The 22,497-nt window shown below is 42.4% G+C and overlaps 1 protein-coding gene across 1 annotated transcript; it reads left to right on the top strand.

The window, feature by feature from the left end:
* The first annotated feature begins 6,387 nt into the window (after positions 1-6,387).
* Positions 6,388-9,833, top strand: LOC105060403 (disease resistance protein RPM1-like). The gene has a single exon (XM_010944083.3). The coding sequence runs from the start codon at positions 6,625-6,627 to the stop codon at positions 9,412-9,414; it is 2,790 nt and encodes a 929-aa protein (XP_010942385.2). The 5' UTR covers positions 6,388-6,624; the 3' UTR covers positions 9,415-9,833.
* Positions 9,834-22,497: the final 12,664 nt, after the last annotated feature.

Raw genomic sequence — 22,497 nt, 5'->3', positions numbered from 1 at the left:
AGCACTTGAGTTTTCGATGTGTTGAGAGGGGCGTAGCTGTAGAATCTTTCTGGAAGAGAGCTCTGCCGAACTCTGTGGTCCGGGCTCCTCTGCCTACCAGCCCGGGGAGGAGTCTGGATACGCTTGTGTCTGGAGGAAGTTCGAGAACGTGGCCGAGCTTCACTCGGCCCTTTTTCAACTGTGGGCTTGCTGGAGTCTCCCACCGGCCGCTCCTTCGCGGCCTCCTCGTCCTTCATCTTGAAGGCTTCTTCTGCTCGGACATATCCTTCGGCCCGAGCCAGCAAATCAGCAAAGTCTCTGGGATATTTCTTTTTCAGGGAAAATAGAAGATCGTTCTTTTGAAGATCGCCCTTCAGGGCGACCATCGCGATCGATTGGTCCAAATTTCGGACCTCCAACACGGCGACGTTAAAACAGTTGACGTAAACTCGGATGGATTCTCCCTCCTTCTGCTTGATGTTGATAAGGACTCCGAACCTCTCCGGGGATGCCGGCTGCTAACAAAATGAGCCACAAATTGGTGGCTCATCTGATCAAAGGAGAAGATAGTACCCGACTTCAGCGTCGAGTACCAGTTTCTTGCTACTCCCTTCAAGGTAGATAGGAAAGCTCAGCACAGGATGGCGTCTGGCGTGCCATGGAGCAGCATCATTGTCTGGAAGGCCTCCAGGTGGTCAACCAGATCTGAGGTCCCGTCGTAGCTTTCGAATTGAGGAAGCTTGAAGTTTGGCGGGATCAGTTCCTGCATGATCATTTGAGAGAAAGGAGGGTCAGTACAGATGTCCTCACCATAAGCAGGGGAGAGTGGCGGAGCTCTTCGATCCGACGGAGCTCTTCGATCCGCCGGTTCATCTCCTGAAGCCTTCGATCCAGGAGGTCCTCTCGACTGCGAGTCTCGAGGATCTTCTGGCAGAGTGGAGGTAGGGATCCTCCAGGAGTGAAATCGTGATCAGACTGAGGGCTCTCCACCTTTGGATTCTCCTTTTCGGGGAAGACAGGATGACTGGCCTAAGTGGCCCACCCTACTGCCAGATCTTGGAACTCTGATGATGCTCTTTCTAACTACACTGATGCCTATGGCTGTTGCTGCTGCTGCTGCATGGCCTGCACTACTTCGGTGAGGCCTCTGACCTGCTGAACCAATAGGTCGAACTGCTCCATGCCGACCGCTGTTGCCGGAGAAGGAGCCTGGGAAACTGGAGACGAGGTTGGAGCCTGAGATTTGGCCGCGGAGGCCGTGGATCGCCTAGTGGATGCTTTTCGGAGAGGCATCAGGTGGAGATCTAGTAGGAGAAAGAGAAGAGGACGTCGGAGAAGATGATCGGAGACAGTCTCGTTGAGCACTCCTTTAAGAACAAGGGTACTGCAAAGATACAGGCCCCTTCCTCTAGCACCAATTCTGTTGGTGCAGAATTCTGTCGAAGCCGGAGTTGCTGGAGTTAAGATGACCGCAGCCGCCGTCGGGACCTGCAAGGGAAGTCTAAATCAGAGTTGGGGGTGCTCCGGCAAGACCCTTCGATGCTCAAGTCAGTACTCTGCTTCAATAGAAATAGAGTGCTCAAGTGAAAATTTTAGCAGAGTTTCGAGATAGAGTTTAGAGCTTAGAGAAGAACGTATCTGGGGGTCCCTTTTTATAGACGGAGAGCATAACTGATTGACAGCGTCGTCTGTAACCGCCTGGTAGTGGACCGTTCAAAGCCGCACGGAGTTTGTTATGGAGAGTAGTGGCGTCAGGGGTCGTTCAGGGCCATGTGGAGTTTGTTACGGAGAGTGGAGTGGTGTCCGTTATCGCGACTTGCCAGAGAGTGGTAGAGCCCGAAGAGTGGAGTGGTATCCATTGTCGCGACTTGCCAGAGAGTGGTGGAGTCACACGAAATCCGTTACAGAGAGTGGAGTAGGGTAGTGGCCATTGTCGTGACTTGCCAGAGAGTTTGGATCTGTCGGTTGGAGCTCGGCTGGGATGTCTGTTGGAGCGGAACGGCTCTCTATCCCATCGATCTAGGAGAAGCTTGGGTATTTTTGAGGTTGCTGATGAGTCTACTATTGTCGGAGGCCTCGGGCGCTGATGCTACAAACGGGAGTCATCTGCTGTAGAAGCTCGGATGGAGACTTTCTGTTGGTGAAGTCCGATAGGAGTTCGATTGCTAGAGAAGTCCGTCTGAAATTTGCCTGATGTGGAAGCTCGTCTGAAGATTATCTGCCAGAGCAGTCCGATTTCATGAAGAATCTGATGGAGGGTCGGCCGGTGGTGGACTTCGGATGGCGTTGGGGAGGTTCGTCCGTCGGATGAGTCTGAGATCCTATGGGAGTCTAGATGGCATTGTGGAAGTCCGACTGACGCCATTGAAGGCTGATGGCTGGGGAGGTTCGGCAGACACCGGAGGCGATCGGCCGTTGTAGAAATCCAGCTGCTGGAGTCTGTCCATTGTAGAAGCTCGTCCGATATCCATCTGCTATGGAAGTTCGGACGGAGTCTGGTTCTTGTAGAAGGCCGAAAGGAGACCGCTTATTGTAAAAGCTTGGTCGAAGATTGGTTGTCATGGGAGCTCGGAGTAGCGACCTGATTGGTGGATCCTATCCCATCGTAGAAGCTCGTCTAGGATCCGTCCACTGCAGGAGCTCGGTTGAAGTCTGCCTGTAATAGAAGTTCAAAAGAAATTTGTTTACAGTAGAGGCTCAGATGGAATTCGCTTACAGTAGAGATCCGGAGTAGACCATTTGCAGTAGAAGTTTGGAGTAGAGATCTGGCTGGCGGAGCCCTTCCGTTGTCGACATTCGTTTGGGATCCCTCCACAGTGGGAGTTCGGCTGGAATCCGGTTCTCGTAGGAGCTCGGATGGAATCCAGAAGGTGGTCGACCGCCGTAGAAACTTGGATGGAGTCTGGTTACTGTAGAAATCCCATTGTCGGAGAAGCTCGGACGCTGACGAAGTCGGACGAAGTTCAGAGTAGAGTCGTCCGTGACCGGAAGAAGTTTGGAAGAGATTCGGAGGATAATCGATCACCGTGGAAAATCGACTGATAGCGGAGTTCGGAGGGCGTTTGGAGCAGTCCGGTAGATGGATGAGGAAGCTCGTTGTCGGAGAAGTCCGGATGGTATTAGTATATATATATATATATATGTATGTATGTATGTATATGTATATATGTATATGTATATGTATATATATATATGTGTGTGTGTGTATGTATATTTGTGTGTATATATATATATATATATATATATATATATATATATATATATATATATATATTATATATATATATATATATATATGTATATATATATATATGTTTACATATATATATGTTTATATATATGTATGTATGTATGTATATATATATGTATATATATATACAAATATATATATATATATATATGTATGTATGTATGTATGTATGTATGTATGTATGTATGTATATGTGAATGTATGTGTGCATATATATATATGTATACATATATATGTATGTATGTGTGTGTGTGTGTATGTGTGTGTGTGTGTATGTATATGTATATATATATATATATGTATATGTATATATATGCGTATATATATATTCATATAGATATATATATATAAAATACCCCCCGGCCGAAGTTTGTAGAAGACCGACCCTTCCAGGGCTTTTTCTGCTTCCGACCTTGTGTGGCGTCTTTCTGAACTCCCTCGACTGTCCGAGCTTTCATAATACCATCCAGACTTCTCCGACAAGGAGCTTCCTCATCCATCTATCGGACTGCTCCAAATGCCCTCCGAACTTCGCTATCAGTCGATTTTTTACGGTGATCGATTATCCTCCGAATCTCTTCCAAACTTCTTTCGGCCACGGACGACTCTACTCCGAACTTCGTCCGAATTTCGTCAACGTCCGAGCTTCTCCGACAACAGGATTTCTACAGTAACCAGACTCTATCCAAGTTTCTACGACGGTCAACCACCTTCTAGATTCCATCTGAGCTCCTACGAGAATCGGATTCCAGCCGAACTCCCACTGTGGAGGGATCCCAAACGAATGTCAACAACGGAAGGGCTCCGCCAGCCAGATCTCTACTCTGAACTTCTACTGCAGACGGTCTACTCCGGATCTCTACTGTAAACGAATTCCATCCGAGCCTCTACTGTAAACAAATTTCTTCCAAACTTCTATTACAGGGAGACTTCAGCCGAGCTCCTGCAGTGGACGGATCCCAGACGAGCTTCTACGACGGGATAGGATCCACCGACCAGGTCGCTACTCCAAGCTCCCACGATAACCGATCTTCGACCGAGCTTCTACAATAAGCGGTCTCCTTTCGGCCTTCTACAAGAACCAGACTCCGTCCGAACTTCCATAGCGTATGGATATCGGACGAGCTTCTACAACGGACAGACTCCAGCAGCTGGATTTCTACAACGGTCGATCGCCTCCGGTGTCTGCCGAACCTCCCCAGCCATCAGCCTTCAATGGCGTCAGCCGGACTTCCACAACGCCATCCAGACTCCCATAGGATCCCCAGACTCCTCCGACGGACGAACCTCCCCAACGCCATCCGAAGTCCCCCACCGACCAACCCTCCGTCAGATTCTTCATGAAACCAGACTGCTCCGGCAGATAATCTTCAGACGAGCTTCCACATGAGGCAAATCCCAGACGAACTTCTCTAGCAATCGGACTCCTACCGGACATCACCAACAGAAAGTCTCCATCCGAGCTTCTACAGCAGATGACTCCCACCTGTAGCATCAACGCCCGAGGCTTCCGACAACAGTAGACTCGTCAGCAACCTCGGAAAGACCCAAGCTTCTCCTAGATCGACAGGATAGAGAGCAGTTCCGCTCCAACAGACATCCCAGCCGAGCTCCAACCGACAGATCCGAACTCTCTGGCAAGTCACGGTAATGGCCACTACCCTACTCCACTCTCTGCAACGGATTCCGCGTGACTCCACCACTCTCTGGCAAGTCGCGACAACGGACACCACTCCACTCTCCGGGCTCTACCACTCTCTGGCAAGTCGCGACAATGGATACCACTCCACTCTCCGTAACAAACTCCACGTGGTCCTGAACGACCTCTGACGCCACTACTCTCCGTAACAAACTCCGCGTGGCTCTGAACGGCCCACTAGCAGGCGGTTACAGACGTCGCTGTCAATCAGTTACGCTCTCCGTCTATAAAAAAGGACCCCCATATACGTTCTTTTCTAAACTCTAAACTTTATCTCGAAATTCTGCTAAAATTCCACTCGAGCACTCCATTTCTGTTGAAGCAGAGTACTGACTTGAGCGTCGGAGGGTCTTGCCGGAGCACCTCCAACTTCGGTTTAGACTTTCCTTACGGATCCCGACGGTGATCGCGGTCATCTCAACTCCAGCAACTCCGACTTCGACGAAATTCTACACCAATAATATATATATATATATATATATATATATATATATATATATATATATATAATATATATATATATATATATATATATATATATATATATATGCGTGCGCATATGAGTGGGTGACGGTTTATCTTAACACACATTTGTGCTTGTCAGTTGTCAAGCTGGAGCGATCTTGCCGCTGCCATTATTTAGGAAAATCCATCTGTACCATCTGCCATGACAGCATATGATTTTCTTTTTTTTTTTTTGTAAAATATGCATATAATAAGGTTTGTTAAGCTTGTTTGGATTTTATAATGCTGGATAGTGAGGTGCTTGCGTCTGCCTCTGTTATAATACAGCGTATGTCGGCATGCGAGCAGCCAGGAGAAGTATGGCAGATGCAGAAGCTTCCGAAGGAGAAATTATTGTCTCCTTGGCCTAGTCTACCATATTTATTATAGGTATCCAATAATTTCTCCTTTCGAAAATAATGTCACCGATGTTGCATCCAACCAATTAGCGTTGAATTTTTTTTAAAAAAGTAGGACCTACGTTGGAATTTTGTTGCATACACGCCGTGCACTACAAGGTCGTGAACATAGCCAATAACAGTTGTTTACTTCCATAGACTTAATTCATCAACCACACATCTCAGTGTATTATTATAAAAATCGGTAGTCGTAATTAGTTGCGTATGGTGTAGGCAATTAGACAACGCATCACTTCGCTATTGAGAAACTTATGAAAGTGGACAGGGTATAGATGCAAGGCCAATAATTTGATGGAGATATAGGTTCTGCAGTCGAGATCCATTGAATATCCGACCCAATTCAACCCTAATGGGATTGGCTCTATTTGATCTGTTTAAACTCCAAGGAGAGTATGGTTTGCAAGCAAAATAAATGAAGCAGATTTGAACAGGATGCAGGTAATGATATGTCTCGCTCCAAATCAAATCAAATGTAATCTGCATCCCTCCATTCAATATTATAATTATTTTAAAATATTTATAAGATAAGTCCCTATGATCCGAGCCAACACATCTTATCTATTCAACTTGATCTGATCTATACCATCAATTTTACCTGACTCAACCCGAGGCAAATACAGGAGGGATATGATACGAGGTCTTTAATTATAGGACTGGTATGGGAAATAGTGGATCCGATCCACATTCAATGCACATTCTGCAATAAAAAGCTTCTCAGGCTTCTTTAAAAAAACAAAGCGCTTCTCGGACGAGCAAGTGGAGAGGGAGGCGGCATGGCGGAGATTTTGGTTGTCTGTTTGATCAGAAAGCTAGCTTCCACCTTCACATCGGCAGCAATAAGACGGGTGGTTTCCCAGGCCGCGTCGTTGCGACAACTTGAGCCAAAAATTCTTGGCATCACGAGGGATCTGGAGTTGATGCAGGCCTTTCTAAGATATGCTGACACATACAAAGCCAGCAACGAACTGCTAGGCGTTTGGGTGAACCAAGTCAGAGAGATCGCCTACGATATCAACATCCTTGCCGATGAGTTCACCTATCTAACTGCCGGACAAAGCCGGAGCATCCTCAAGGGCCACCTCTACGATGCTTTCACCAGTCCACAGTACTCCAAGGCCTTGCACCATCTCTTGAATGATCTAGAAAATATCAGGAAAGAGCTTGATCGGCTTTTAGAAACTAAAGAAAGATACGGCTTTAGCATGACAGGAGGATTGCCTGATCCGAACGAAAGCCGGCATCTCGCAGAATCAGCACATTTCATCCAGAAAGAGGAGATGGTGGGGTTCGATAAGCACACAGATCTGCTCATGAGATGGCTAATGGATGCGGAGTCCCAGCGCACCGTGATCTCCGTGTGGGGTATGGGAGGCGCTGGCAAAACCGCCCTGGTCACCACTGCGTACAGAGCCAAGATGGTCGTCAGCCACTTCGGCTGTCGCGCATGGGTTTCTGTATCTCAAAGCTATGATGCCCATGACCTGCTCAAAAGAATCATATTGGAGCTGCACCTGGAGACAGGGGAGGCCATTAATCCACACAGCATGGATTCTGTGCCTTCCCGGAGACTAGTGGAGAGACTCAAGTCACTTCTGCATCCCAAAAGGTACCTCATTATCTTGGATGACGTGTGGCATACCGAAGTTTGGGATGATGTTAGTAGTGCGTTGTTCGATAATGGTTGTGGGAGCAGAGTCGTCATTACCACACGGAAACAGGAAGTTGCTTTGGCGGCGGTTGATAGCCGCGTTATGAAACTCGAGCCATTGCAGGAATACGAGGCACGGGCACTCTTCTGCAAGAAAGCATTTGAGAGAGAGAACAATGGAAGCTGTCCTCCAGAACTATGGTGTTTGGCTAGAAGAATAGTGGAGAAATGTGATGGCTTGCCATTGGCTTTAGTGTCTATAGGAAGGCACATCTTACCGACCGAAGAGACAAAGATGGCATCGAAGAGCATTCTTGATGGTCCAGTATGGGGGGAAAGAGCGAACCCGGATCTACTCAAAATCTCTACAAACTTAAACCGCAGCATCGATGACCTACCGCATCAACTCAGGAACTGCTTGTTCTATTGCAGCATATTTCCAAAAGGCCATGTCATCAAAAGGAAATCTTTGATCAGATTGTGGGTGGCAGAAGGATTTGTACAGGAAGGCGCAGAGCGCACAGCAGAGGAGGCGGCAGAGCAGTGCCTCAACCAACTTGTCAGCCGATCTGTGCTCCAGGTGACAGACAGGAATGAATTTGGAAGGGTGAGCCGCCTCCGAATGCATCTTCTTATGAGGGACCTGATCGTGACTAGATCAAGAGAAGAGAGTTTCCACCAGGTATACGACACTGATGCAGGAGGGATGCTGCAATATAGAGTTCAGAGTCTTTCAATAATTGGAAGCAGGGGTGATCACCAACTGAACGAAAAGATGCCAAAACTTCGCTCTTTCCATGTCTTCTCATCAGTTTTGGCACCTTCGCTGCTCTCCAACTTCAGGCTATTGGCAGTTTTGAATCTACACCGAGCTCCTATTGAAAGACTACCAGGCGACGTGGTCGATCTCTTTAACCTGCGTTACTTGTGCATTCGAGAGACTAAAGTTAAAGAGCTTCCAGATGCAATAGGTAAGTTGCGGAGCCTAGAATTCTTGGACGCATGGCACACTCGTGTGGAGAACTTGCCATGGGGAATAACAAGGCTGGAAAACTTGCAGCACCTCATGGTGAAAAAATTTGAAGGTAAAACTTCAAGATACACAGATAGCACGAGTGGGGTGCATATTCTTGACAGAGTACAGAATTTGAAGCGCCTACAGACGCTGAAAGCTGTTGTAGCAGACGAGGACATGATAAAAGGCCTGAGTAGTTTGACACATTTGAGAAGATTAGAGATTGTAGAAGTGAGAAACATGCATTGTGTTAAGCTGGCTAAGTCCATACTGAAGATGAAATACCTTCGTCACTTGGTTGTTAAAAGAAAACACTGGCATGAGACATTGCAGTTGGGATCTCTCGAACCACCGCCCCTCCTTCAAAAGCTGAGTTTGTATGGTAAGCTGGAGGGGAGGGTGGTGCCTCGTTGGTTTAATTTCCTCACAAACCTCACGCATCTAACCCTGCAATCATCTGGGATTGAAAACAATTCGCTTCGTTCGCTCTCCTTGTTGCCCAGGCTAGTATATCTTGTTCTTTTCGAAGCATATGATGAGAAGAAATTGGATTTTGATGCAGGATGGTTCCCTGAGCTCAGATTACTCCGGTTACAGGACATGGGCGATCTCAGGAACATAGAAATAAAGCAGGGAGCATTGGTAAACTTGCATGAGCTATTTTTGGTGAGATGCCGAGAGTTGAAGATGGTGCCCTCAGGTATCGAAAACCTCAGACATCTCCAAAAGTTGGTGCTTGATGACATGCCAAATGAATTAGTGGTGAAGCTGCATGAAGGGAGAGAGACTGAGGAGGATCGCTTAAAGGTTCAGCATAGCCCCATTATCATGAACTGGGTTAAAAGTGGGGACAGGTGGATTGAACAAAGGCTTTCCTGGTGCTTACCGTATCCTCATTAGTGTGCTTGAAAGAAAGTGTCAAGGGATCATAGGCTGAGGTCAGTGTAAAGGCCGAGGTATGCATGATGTTTTCAATATTTCCTTAAAGGAAGGGTGATCTGAGACAGATGAGGTAGGTTCTAGTCTCCTTCCATTACTTTCACATCCAAGTGAACATTTCATGATAATTTTAGGGGAAGGGCCAGTTTGTGCGGAAATAGTTCAGAATAATATGACAAAAGTTGATGCACTTGTTTAGATACATTAATCTGTTTACATGTAACTGTAAGAGTTTAATAAATATCTGTAGATTCTCATGATGATATATACTTGTCTATATACATTAATCTGTTTAAATGTGTATAACTGTGAGAGTTTAAAGAACAAATACCTGTAGATTCTCATGAAGATAAATGTTGATATACTTGTAAATTCTTCCCCGTGTTTTCCTTACTAAAATCTGTGTGGTTGCTTGTTGCCTCTATGGATGTCTAGCGAGGACACCACTTCCCAAAATATTTTCGGTACTGCACGATGCAGCATGAAGAAAGAAGAAACAAAACAAAAACAATCAAAATACGTGGATTAACCACAAAAGAGCTCATCTCCAAAGGGCATGCAAACTTCACTATGAAAAAGAAATATTACAAGAAGAAATCTCACTCTCAACCCTCGTACACCCAATTTCTCTCTCACAGAAAGTTTTTCCTCACAAAAGCTCTCTCTAGGAAGACCCCCTGAACCCCTGAAGCAACTGTTGTTCGCTGTCCAAAAGCCTCCCTAAAGCTCTTTCTCTCACAGCACCACACGTTTTTTTTTTCAAGAGTACAGTCTCCTCTGAAGCCCGTGTGCATCCACGGTTTCTTCTCCCATGAAAAATCAAGCCACAACCAGCCTTCTATGTTGAGCATCAGGCCTTTTAAAGGCCTTAAATCAAATTAGATCACGATTAGGACTCCTAATCAGACTTAAATCAAGTCTAGAAAACCTTCCAAGCCGTTGGATCAACACCGCAACATCCCAGAGCCATCCGATCGCAATCAGTCTACAGAATAGTGCGTGGACTGCACGAAATGCATGGGAAACGCCCATGCAGTCCACGCACTTGGCCATGGACCACCCGATCCATGGTGGCCGGGGTACAGGCCCCAGGCGCGGTGCTTAGACCTGGGCCGGCCCGCGCGCGCGGGCCTGGGCCGCGCCCACACCGGGCTCCTAGGCTCAGGTCGTGCCCCGCGTGCCCGCACCCGCGCTTGGGCTGCACACCCGTGCCTAGGCCGCGCATCCCGCACCAGGCCTGGCCAGCGTGCTGCCGCAGGTTGGGCAGCATCCCGCTTACTGCGACCTCGCCGCCGCCACTCCACCGGCCCGCCGCCGGCGGTCCTCTACCGTCTCGGATCTCATGTCAACTTCAAAAGCTCGTATCTCCTCCATCCGAGCTCCGTTTGAGATGATCTTGGTCTCGTTGGACTCTGTTTTTCATCATGAACCTCATTGTGGAATCAATATGAACTGAATCTCGAGGTATCAAATCTTAACAATCTCCATCTCGACTCGATATTCGACCTCCTTCTAACTCTGAGAGCTTCTGGATCTCCTCACCCCCATGCGCTGGGACAATCGCCTACTGATCATGAATGGACAAACATGAAAGTTGAGCCAGGCCGCTCGATCTCATCTCCATCATATGTTATGCTCCTCCTGATCTGAGATCTACTCGGGGCATCATCCTACGGCAATAGGAATTTCACCTTATGACGTCGCCTTTCCTCCTCCCGAGTCTCTTGTCTTGTGCCCGATCCACCTCCACCTGGAACTCCACCTCCCTCTGGACTCCACCTGGCTCTTGAAGCTCCATCTTGCACTGGACTTTCCGTCAGGTAATAATGTCTTCTGCTCCCCTTCTTTCCCTCTAGCACAATCCTATCGCCGCGTAGCACCCTCAGGATTCCTTCACCAACTACCGTCCTGTAGCCTCTCGAATCCAGTCTGTTAAGTGAGATATGACTTCGCCTGAAATCAGATATGTATTGGACCTCCTCCAATCTCCTTACTGCATCATCATATATCCTCCAGCTGACCGTTCCAATGCCTCTGATCGCACAGCTCGATCCATCCAGCAGATATACAGTGCTCTCACTATTCTCTAGGAAGTCAAACTGCTCCTTTCTGCAACATACATGATGGGTGCATGCAGAATCTAATATCCACTGCTGAAAAAAAGTAGTTACCTCATCAGATATCTCTAGGATATCTCCATCTGAATCGCTGTCGGCCGTCGCTACAGCAATCACCATCCGATTTTTGAGTTGAGGGCAATCTCTGGCTAGATGCCCCAACTCCTCACACCGGTAACATTTGGTTTTGTTCAAGTCCCTCCTGGACTTGGATCGTCCTTGTCGCGATCTTCTGTCACTCCGTCTACCATCTCCTGCTCCTCCAGAAGCCACCAAAACTAAGCTACCACTACTTAAACTCGAAGCCGGGTTCTCCCTCCTAAGAACATCATTCTGGAGTATCACCGCGGTGACCTCATCCATCTTGATAGTGCTCTTCTCCACTAAAAGAGCAGTCACCAAGGACTCATACGAAGGGAGAAGCGATGCCAGTAAAACTAGCATCCTGAACTTCTCCTCAACATTCTCGCCAATGCTGAGGAGGTCGGTGAGGATCTTCTAGAAGTGGCTAAGATGCTCCTGCATGCTTTGTCCCTCGTCATCCACAGCTGATAAAACTGCCTCCAGAGAAAAAGAGTGTTGGTGAGAGACTTCACCATGTACAACTCTTTGAGCTTCAACAACATCACCATTGGGGATGTCTCACTCAATATATGGATCACCATCTCATCTGCTAGGTACATATGGATGGTACTCACCGCCTGCATCTATAGCCGTTTTTAATCCCGCACCTCCATGGTCGTTGGCTTCTCTTCGCACAAGAGAGCATCGATCAACCCCTATTGGATGAGCACATCTTTCACCCTTGCCTGCCACAAGGAGAAATTGCTCTTACCATCAAATTTGTTGATCTCCATTTTGATTATTCCTGTCTTCTCCATCTTCAGTTTTGCTCACCATCACTGCAATCTACGTCCTTGTACTGCTTTGTTCTGATACCACTTGTTGGATGGATGTCTGGTCAGGACACCACCTCCCAAGTCCTTTTCGGTACTGCGCGATGCAGCAGGAAGAAAGAAGAAATAAAATAAAAATAATCAAAATACGTGGATCAACCACAAAAAAGCTCGTCTCTACGGGGTATGCAAGCTTCACTATGAAAAAGAAATATTACAAGAGGAGATCTCACCCTCAACCCTCATACACCCAATTTCTCTCTTACAGAAAGTTTCTCCTCACAAAAGCTCTCTCTCTAAGAAGACCCTCCTGAACCCCTGAAGCGACCGCTGTTCGCGGTCCAAAAGCCTCCCTGAAGCTCTCTCTCACAGCACCACACGTCTTTCTCTTCAAGGGTACGATCTCTTCTAAAGCTCGTGTGCATCCACGGTATCTTCTCCCATGAAAAATCAAGCCACAACCAGCCTTCTCTATTGAGCATCAGGCCTTTTAAAGGCCTTAAATCAAGTTAGATCACGATTAGGACTCCTAATCAGACTTAAATCAAGTCTAGAAAATCTCCCAAGCCGTTGGATCAACACTGCAATATTTCAGAGCCATCCGATCGTGATCGGGCAATAGAATAGTACCGTGAACCATGCAAAATGCATGGAAAACACCCACGTGGTCCACGTGCTGGGCCGTGCACCCACACCGGGCCACCGATGTGCCCGCACACTGCCGCATGCTGGGCGGCATCCCACCTCCTGCAGCCGTGCTGCCATCGGCCCGCCACCGGCCACCGATGGTTCTTCATCGTCTCGGATCTTGTGTCAACTTCAAAAGCTCGTATCTCCTCCATCCGAACTCCGTTTAAGGTGATCTTGATCTCGTTGGACTCCCTTTTTTCCTGTGAATCTTGGTGTGAAATTAATATGGATCGAATCTGGAGGCATCAAATCCTAACACCTCCCTTGTCAGCCAAAAAAAAACAAAAATTTAGTGCTATCTATGGATTCTGATGTTCTTTCTTCTTGCCTAGATTCTGCTAAATACTTGCACCTTTTGATGTTGGGTGCAGTTGCGGAGCTTGCAGAACTGAAAGGTACTTGTTTGAAGTAGGGTCAGCAGAACATCTCATCATTGCCAAAGTGATAGTTCATAATGCTTCCATCTGTATCCTAGTTACAGCTGAAAAAGAACGAGACGTTTTTATGCAATAAGCCATTGCATAATTGTTATTGCAATATTACTAATATCCAATTCTGCATTATAGAACTTAACCTCTTCTCTTTTTCCTACTTTCCTGAGATGTGCCAATACTTCATTCTGCTACATTGTTGGAGGTGATGATTAGAACAAGGGTGCTTCTATGTGATAACAACCTACTTTCAAAACATTACCAACTTTTGTAACAATATATAGCAACCATCATGACCATTAAACTAGCAGGATATAATGGTCATAACAGTCCACATCTGACTTCATCTCGGTAACAAGATTTTATTTTTATTTTGGCGTTAATATTCAAACATCTACTATAATAAGGTTCCCTTTTAATTTTGTAAGTTGGTATCGCAACCAATGACATTTTCTACAGTAGAGAAACTATTTATTCAAAAAATATGCAAATTCTAGGCTACATAATAGTGTGCCATAATTATTAGATGGTATCCTTTTTCTATTTTTCTAGTTGGTGATAGACGGTCACGTTGTTGGATGTATGCCTTAGAAGTCAATCTTGACTGACACATTTCATATCTCTAAGACATAATTTTGTACTTATTGAGCAATTATATTACCATTCATGTCTATGTATCCATGAATCATTCAAGGGATTAACAAAATGATGATACATATTCTCAAAGAGTTGAGAATTTAAGGCATATGTCATTGATGGTTGATTCCTAAATTGCTCCTGGTCAAAGGATTATCATGAGGATGGTAATTGATCCAGATAGACCAGTGCACGGATTGCTTCCTTCGAACAGATGGATCTCGAGTCTGCAGTATAGAGACACTGGAGTGAGAGTGCAAGTAGTTGTTAGAGAACAACTAACACTGAGCATAACCAACATGAAAAGTTACATGGATGTCTGCTCACTCGTTAGTGATTTTCTCAATGCTGTAGTTGTATGACAGATCTTTTGACCTGAGATGACACTACTACTTGCAGTGAGGCTACTGAAGTTTGACTGACACATCAACATGAATCTCAAGGAGCCCTTGTAGTGGATGTTGGCGATAGTTGATCCACTGTAGGAGTGTGATTGCATCAAGATGAGATCTATCGATCCTAGCAGAAAGAAGTAGTCCTATGAGATTTAAAAGGCTGAGTCCTTAAGTCTATGGCCATAGCAGTGTGATTGATGGAAAAAAAAATTTCATAAAATCACATATGGACTCGAGCTGATTGAATCTATCATATGATCGATATTGAGGTTTGACGATTCATCCATGACCTGCTATCTGATCAAAACTCACGATAGAAGAATTGTATCATATGTTAACTGCACCTAGAGATTTATTTTTTATTCTATTGGGTTGCCACTATATACTGCTAGATATCACTGATGGATTGTGAGACTCACAAGGATCATCTTGATGATCAATGATCTTTGATAGACTTGAGTTAGAATTGTTTCAATCTATTGAAAAGTATTTCAATGATATTGTGATAGAGATCACAATATATCTCACTACCAGACAGAATAGAACCTATGGGGTCATACACAAAAGAGGCTTTTGACTGATCAGATGGTTGAATTATAATTATGAATCGTAACAGGATTTGATTATCAATTTGATTGATAATTGATCCAATGCAAATATTGTACTATGTAACTTACTAAAGAGTTAGTAAGTTATAGGAGGATTAACTAGCAATAAGATTGCTAATTAGCTCAATTTGATGAGCAATGGGCATGTATCAAATCTAATTTGATTGGATTTAATTTGACTCATTTTAGGGTTGATTTGATTAACCCTATAGAGTTATAGGATAATCCCAAAAAGATTGGATGATTAGTCTCAGTTGTATTAGGATTTGGATTTAACCCAATTCCTAATTAGACTAGGAGGTATGTATTTCTATTTGGACTAAAAATCTTAATTTCATGGTGAACCAAATCCTAATGAGATTAGGATTAAATAATGAGTTTGACTCAAGCATCAAGAAAGAGTCCAATTGGACTAAAACTCCTCCTCCAATTAGGGGACATCCAATCTAAATAAATTGGACTCCAAATTAGATTTGGTTTTTCATCTTTTTGAGTCTAATTTGATCCTAATATGATTAGAATTTATTGGTATTTTTTTTAGATTAAAACAGCAATTTAAATTAAGAGTCCCATGGGAATAAAATACTTCCTTTTCATGGGCAAACAAGACTCCACACCACACTATTTTGTGCGCCACACTTCCTCCATGCCACACCAAGTTTTCACGCCAATCTTCCTTTGTTATTAATGTGTAAGGAAGGCTTTAAACTCCTTTGGTACCGTGTGAAAAATCTGGGCAAACAAGTTTTGGTTGGGCGGCATTAAAATCCTAGAGTCCTAACTTGTATGGACTCTAACTCCTATCCACACTAGTATTCTACCCAACACCTATAAATAACCCATCCCTTGGATGGTTTTATGTGGATAACGCCCTAAAAATCAGAGATTTATCGTGGGAACAAAGGAAAAAAATTGGGACGGCATGAAGGTTGGAGGTGTGAGGTGAGTTTGTTATAATCCCTTCTTTCTTGCAACAACCAAAGGATTGGTTGTTAGGACATCTATTCTCCACCTTTTGTCTATGTTTAGACATGGATGTCTCCTCCTTCTTTATCCAAAAGTTGGACAAAAATTATTACATCTCTATTGTAGAGATTTGGTGCATATATTTTAGGAAGAAAAGAGAAGAAAGGGTTCTTCTCATGATCTCTAGTGTAGAGATCAAGATCCTCCTACATCTTTTTATTCTCTAAGAGTGTCTTAGGAGAAAAGAAGATTTTCAAGCATCAAGATATGATGTCTTCAAGAGAGCTAGTACCTCAGTGAGATCAAAAGACTTCTGATCAGATCAGACTCTCGTGTGGATATCCATAGAGTTCGGATACTTGTACGGCTAAAAAGGACCTTCGAAGGACATCCATGATCATCGTTTGTGTTGAAGATTGATCCATGTCCAGATATGTTTTCATTTATTTTTCTCTATTTGATTTTTATATCTGAATCTTATCTCACATATGATGATTCTGGTTATGATTTGAAGATATGATCTTATGCATGCTTAGATTAAACTAGATTTAATCTAAAAAATTTTTAAATTTCACTACGTACTTTTTTTATAAAATCATGCATATATAAAATCATAAAAATTTAATAGTGGTATCAGAGCCACATCATATGCATAAGATTTAGATTTGAAATGTGTAGAGAAAAATTTTAGATCTAAAATATTTTAATGTCGTTCTGCATAAGGTTGCCCTGGCATAACTTATTGTGTTGAATGGTTATCCTAGAATGATGTTAAAATTTTTAATTAGATTAAATTTTTAGATCTAATTTTTTCAGCATATATATGATATATATTTTATTATTTAGATCTGCAAAGAGTTTCATGATCTGTTTTGATTCATATATGTGATATATGAAAGTAATGTTTAGGGCTGAAATTATTTCAATGACCTGAACTAGTTTATGTATGTGATGCATAGTCATATGCATGATCTAAAATTATTTCGAGATCAAAATTCACTCTTTATGCAAAAAATTTAGATCTGAAAAAATTTGATTTAAGATCTGAAATTGGCGTTTGTGCATGAGAGATTGGTCATGGGTAGATCAAATTAGGTCCTGTAATTGGATTACATCAAAAGAGTTTCTGATTTGATCATATTGGGTCTAAATTGATTTAGCAGTTGATCAAACTAAGTCAAGTGTTGATTAGAGTGAGGTCAATAAAGCCTAAGATCCTTCAATTATTGTTGATCGAATCGATTGACACCCATATGTAGAATCGATTGACCTAAGGATCTAATTCGGCTCTATGGCTCGAGTCTGATTCACCTAAACTAACCTATTCGGATCAATTATCCAATTGATGTCTAAGGTAAGTAATTGAAAGATGATTATTTAATTGATTCTATTCATTTACCTGACTAATTTATTGGTGTCTAAGGAAAACAACGAGGACCCCCACCAATCTCCACTTACCTGATCAATTTGAAAGATTGAGTCTTAAATATAGTTGCTTGATGGTTTGATTTAGCCCATGCCAATTACATCAGTCATGTGATGACTGATTAGATGAGATCCAAACCAAAATCTCTTCACAAAATATTAAGTTCAAGGTCTTTCACTGTTGTAGATGTGTGGGCGTGCTACCGACATTGATTGTTCTCGACTGATCATAGTGGTTCAGTTATATCAGAAACACGCAACCACTCTATTAGTAAAGAGTTGCTGCAGGATAAAAATGGAGTTAGGCTTAATAACTGTTAGGTGAGGAATCCAATGATGGCTTTACACCTGCTTGTGAACGATCGGTCTGACTTAACTAAGAAGTGCGGACAATAACTGTTAGATAAGCCCACATAACTTAGAGATCAAGTAGTTACAATATGCTTAGAGAAGTATCTGGGCAAAAAGTTATCTATGCATCGGTGTTTATTCATGTTACCAATAACTGTTAGATGAGGTGCACGACATCGGTGGGACCGCAGCACCTACTAAAAACCCAATTATCGCATCAGAGTTTTCGTTTCTCCACTTGGAGAATGTGAGAGATCTGATAAAATAGTGGGAGTCTATTTTTGCATCTAAAAATTTCTAGAGTAAATTATAAAAATAAGTACAAATATTCAATTAGAATCTTTGCTCTCTACTGTTCATTATGTTAGCTTCCAACCCTCTAATTTAAATCCTAGATATCAACCGATTAACCGAAACTAACTACATAGACTGGCTCATAAACTTAAAAATTATTCTTAATTTTAAAAAATTAAGCTATGTTCTCTATCAGATCATTCTAATATTAACAACTCGTCCAATCCATAGTCAACGAGCTATACTTGATGAGTGGATGGACAATGATAATTAAGATAGGTGCTATGCATGAGCACATGTTCACTGCCAACGACGTGTTGATTCATCTGCAAGTATTGTGAGGTGATCAGAGTCACATAACTATGTGATGCATGATGAGTAGTCAGTCTATGATCATTATTTGATAATGATCAAGGACATTGAGGAGCTCAAAAGGCTCGACATGATCATGCACAAAGAATTACTTATGGATTTGATCCTACAATCTCTGATTAGTTTATATGGGTAGTTTATTATGAACTGCCATATAAAAGACCATCATGGCATCTTATCTAAATTGATCAAAGTTTGATAACAAAAGAACCTAGAAAGAGTTCAGAAGTAAATACTTGAAGAGCCTAAAAAAATAAAGACGCACCTAGAGTAGGTATGTTGAAATTGCTCAATGTTATCTTTACGATTTTTTCTTCTTCCAGTTGAGCTGTGGACTCTAGTATAGAGTCGATGGAAAAATAGAGGGCTGAGGAAGTAACCCTTAAATTGGCTATAGGGCAACAGTTGCTACTACGGCCATGGGTATCTATCCTTCGCGATCATCGTCTGGATTTAGTTCTTAGAGATGGTCTCTATCATTTGCATGGTGATGCATATGTGAACTTAATTGAGCAATCAGTGAATGCCATTGGATCTGAGAAATCCAAAATTAAGATAAGCTTAAAGTATATGTGGACCCTTAAGCTAGATCGTATTGGAAAAAAAATGATTAACAAACTAAAGAAATATGGACTTGGGCTCATTGACTGTTGAGTCAAATCTAGTTTATGTATCATCACTTTAAGAAAATATGACTAAGCTACTCTTGTGGGATAAGAGAAAAAGGATCACTAAGATACTTATCTTTGTACATATTTGATGTGTGTAGCCCATGTAATATGCTAACCAAGGAGTTATCTCTACTTTGCATATGAGATATGGTATGGTTTCATATTGGACTGCTCTTAGTACATCTCAGCTCAACGAGATAAGAAGAGTCATGGAACTATATGACATATGGTCTGGTTCATAATGAACTTCACTGACTTATTTATATTTCTTTAGAGATATGCTTTATTTATATAAAATTAGGTTCTCTCTAAATCTATTCTTACCACACCATATGAGATATGGCATATGGTGAGAATTGAATCTTGATTATTTTGAGATTCAAGGATGTCCAGCCTGTGTCTAAGGCAGCAGGTGGATATATTAGAGAATAGATCTATAAAGCTCATCCTAAAAGAGTTTGGGATACTACTTTCTGAACGGATCACAATATGATTGTAACCCGACATGCTATCTTCTTGAAAAATTATTTAACCAAGATAAAGCAGTGGGAGGAAAGTTTAGCTCAAAGAGGGTGTCTCTGAAAAGCAGCGAGCCTTGAGACCTTAAGAACCTATTCATCATGAGTTAGTAGATATATATTTTCTTCCACTTCATACACATAGTAGGATCTCCAATCCTCTCAAAAGATACTCGAGTATGCTTAACAGAGGATGTAGAGAAAGTTATTTTCTCATGGGAGATGAGGAGCATAGAGATAATCCCAAAGCCTACAACGAGGTGATGTAAGATATTGACTCCAAGGAAGGATGTGAAATAGCTTTCCTAAGAAGAGATATTTTGAAGATTTCTGGATGGAATAGCCTACGGATTTTACTTTTTATGATAGGAGATCACAAAGTCTATAATAATCTTGGAGTTGGAACAAGTCATTTTGATAATATGATCAAATTGTTTGATCAGATATGAGGAATTATGGATTTCAAAAGAGACAATGGAAGTGTCCAAAACTGACATCGGTTAAAATATGGTTGAATATAGATTTCTTCATGAAAGACATAAAGCAGACATCCTAAAGATCTATAGAGATAGATGCAACTGGATGCTTGTGTTTACTCAGATAAAGTATAGAAATTGAATGCTGAAAGAGTTCATCATAGAAATCTCGAAGAGGAGTCTGCTACTCTCTTGGACATAGTTGTATGCCGTAATGTACTTGAACTAATATAAATAATATCGTGAATGTCACGAGTAGATATCAGTTGAATCTAGGCTGTGAATGCTGGATTGCTGTGAAAATGATCTTAAGCTCTTGAGAAGAACTAAAGATATATTCTTAATTCGGAGAAAGATCAAAGTTAGGAGTGGGAGGACACACCAATTTAGACTTTATGTCTGATGTTGATGGTAGAATATCTACAACATGAATGTGTTCCTATATCGATATCTTGGAAGGATTCCAAATAATCGATCAATGAAAGCTGAGTACACTATAGATGTGTAGGATGCATTCTGATTGTAATATTAGTTTTAGAATTAGTTGCCATACCATCAGATACCGTGACACTATACTGCAAAGACAATGGCACCATAGCCCTTGCAAAGGAGCCTAGATCTCACCAGATATCTAAGCACATAGAACAGCAGAACACGCGACTACCTCGAGTAAAAATATATAGAGGTGCAGAGAGCAAACTCCATATGTGATGTGGATAACCCACTGGTAAGTCACTTGGCTAGTCTAAGATTATAGCCTGTCTTGTGAAGATAGGACTTGGTACATAGCAGATTAGCTTTAGTGCAAGTGGGAGATTGTTGGATGTATGTCCTAGAAACCAATCTTGACTGACATATTTCATATCTCTAGGATATGATTTTATACTTATTAGACAGTTATATTACCATTCATGTCTATGTGTCAATGAATCATCCAAGGGATTAACAAGATGATAACACATATTCTCAAAGAGTTGAGAATTTGAGGCATGTCATTGATGGTTGATTCTTAAATTGCTCCTGGTCATAAGATCATCATGGGAATGGTGATTGATCTGGATAGATCAATGCACAGATCACTTCCTTCAGATAAATGGATCTCGAGTCTGCAGTATAGAGACATCAGAGCGAGAGTACAGGTGGTTGTTAGAGAACAACTAGCACTGAGCGTGACCAATAGAAGAAATCACATAGATGTCTGCTCACTCGTTAGTGACTTTCTTGATGCTGTAGTTGTATGACTGGTCTTTTGACCTAAGATGACACTACTGCTCGCAGTGAGGCTGCTGGAGTTTGACTGACACATCAACATGGATCTCAAAGAGTCCTTGTAGTAGATGTTGGCGACAGTTGGTCCACTGTAGGAGTGGGGTGTGCATCAAGATGGGACCTATCGATCCTAGCAGAAAAGAATAGTCCTATAAAATTTAAGAGACTGAGTCCTTAAGTCTATAGCCATAGCAGTGTGATTGATGAAAAAAAGTTTCATAGAATCACATATAGACTCGAGCTGATTGAATCTATCATATAACCGATGTTGAGGTTTGACGATTCATCCATAACCTGCCATCTTGTCGGAACTCACGATAGAAGGATTGTATCATACATTAACTGCAGTTAGAGGTTCATCTTTTATTCTATTGGATTATCACTACATACTGTTAGGTGTCACTGGTGAATTGTGAGACTCACAAGGATCATCTTGATGATCAATGATCCTTGGTGGGATGAGTTTGAATTGTTCCAATTCATTGAAAAGTGTTTCAATGATATTATGATAGAGATCGCAATATATCTCACTACCAGACAAAATAGAACCTATGGAGTCACATACAAAAGAGGCTTTTGACTGATCAGATGGTTGAATTACGATTATGAATCGTAACAGAATTTGATTATCAATTTGATTGATAATTGATCCAATGCAAATATTGCACTATGTAACTTACTAAATAGTTAGTAAGTTATAAGAGGATTAATTAACAAGAGGATTGCTAATTGGTTCAATTTGATTGAGCAATAGAGCTTGTATCAAATTCAATTTGATTAGATTTAATTTGACTCATTTTGGAGTTGATTTGATCAACCCTATAAGGTTATAGGATAACCAAAAGGATTGGATGATTAGTCCCAGTTGAATTAAGATTTGGTTTGACCCAATTTCTAATTAGACTAGGATGTATGTATTCTTATTTGGA

This window comes from Elaeis guineensis, chromosome 1 (assembly GCF_000442705.2).
Source record: "Elaeis guineensis isolate ETL-2024a chromosome 1, EG11, whole genome shotgun sequence".
Lineage (NCBI taxonomy): Eukaryota > Viridiplantae > Streptophyta > Magnoliopsida > Arecales > Arecaceae > Elaeis > Elaeis guineensis.
This window is presented reverse-complemented; position numbering and strand designations above follow the sequence as displayed.

Bases quoted from the DNA above. Each gene is read 5' to 3' on its own strand.
- LOC105060403 (XM_010944083.3), top strand. From the start codon at position 6,625: ATGGCGGAGATTTTGGTTGTCTGTTTGATCAGAAAGCTAGCTTCCACC.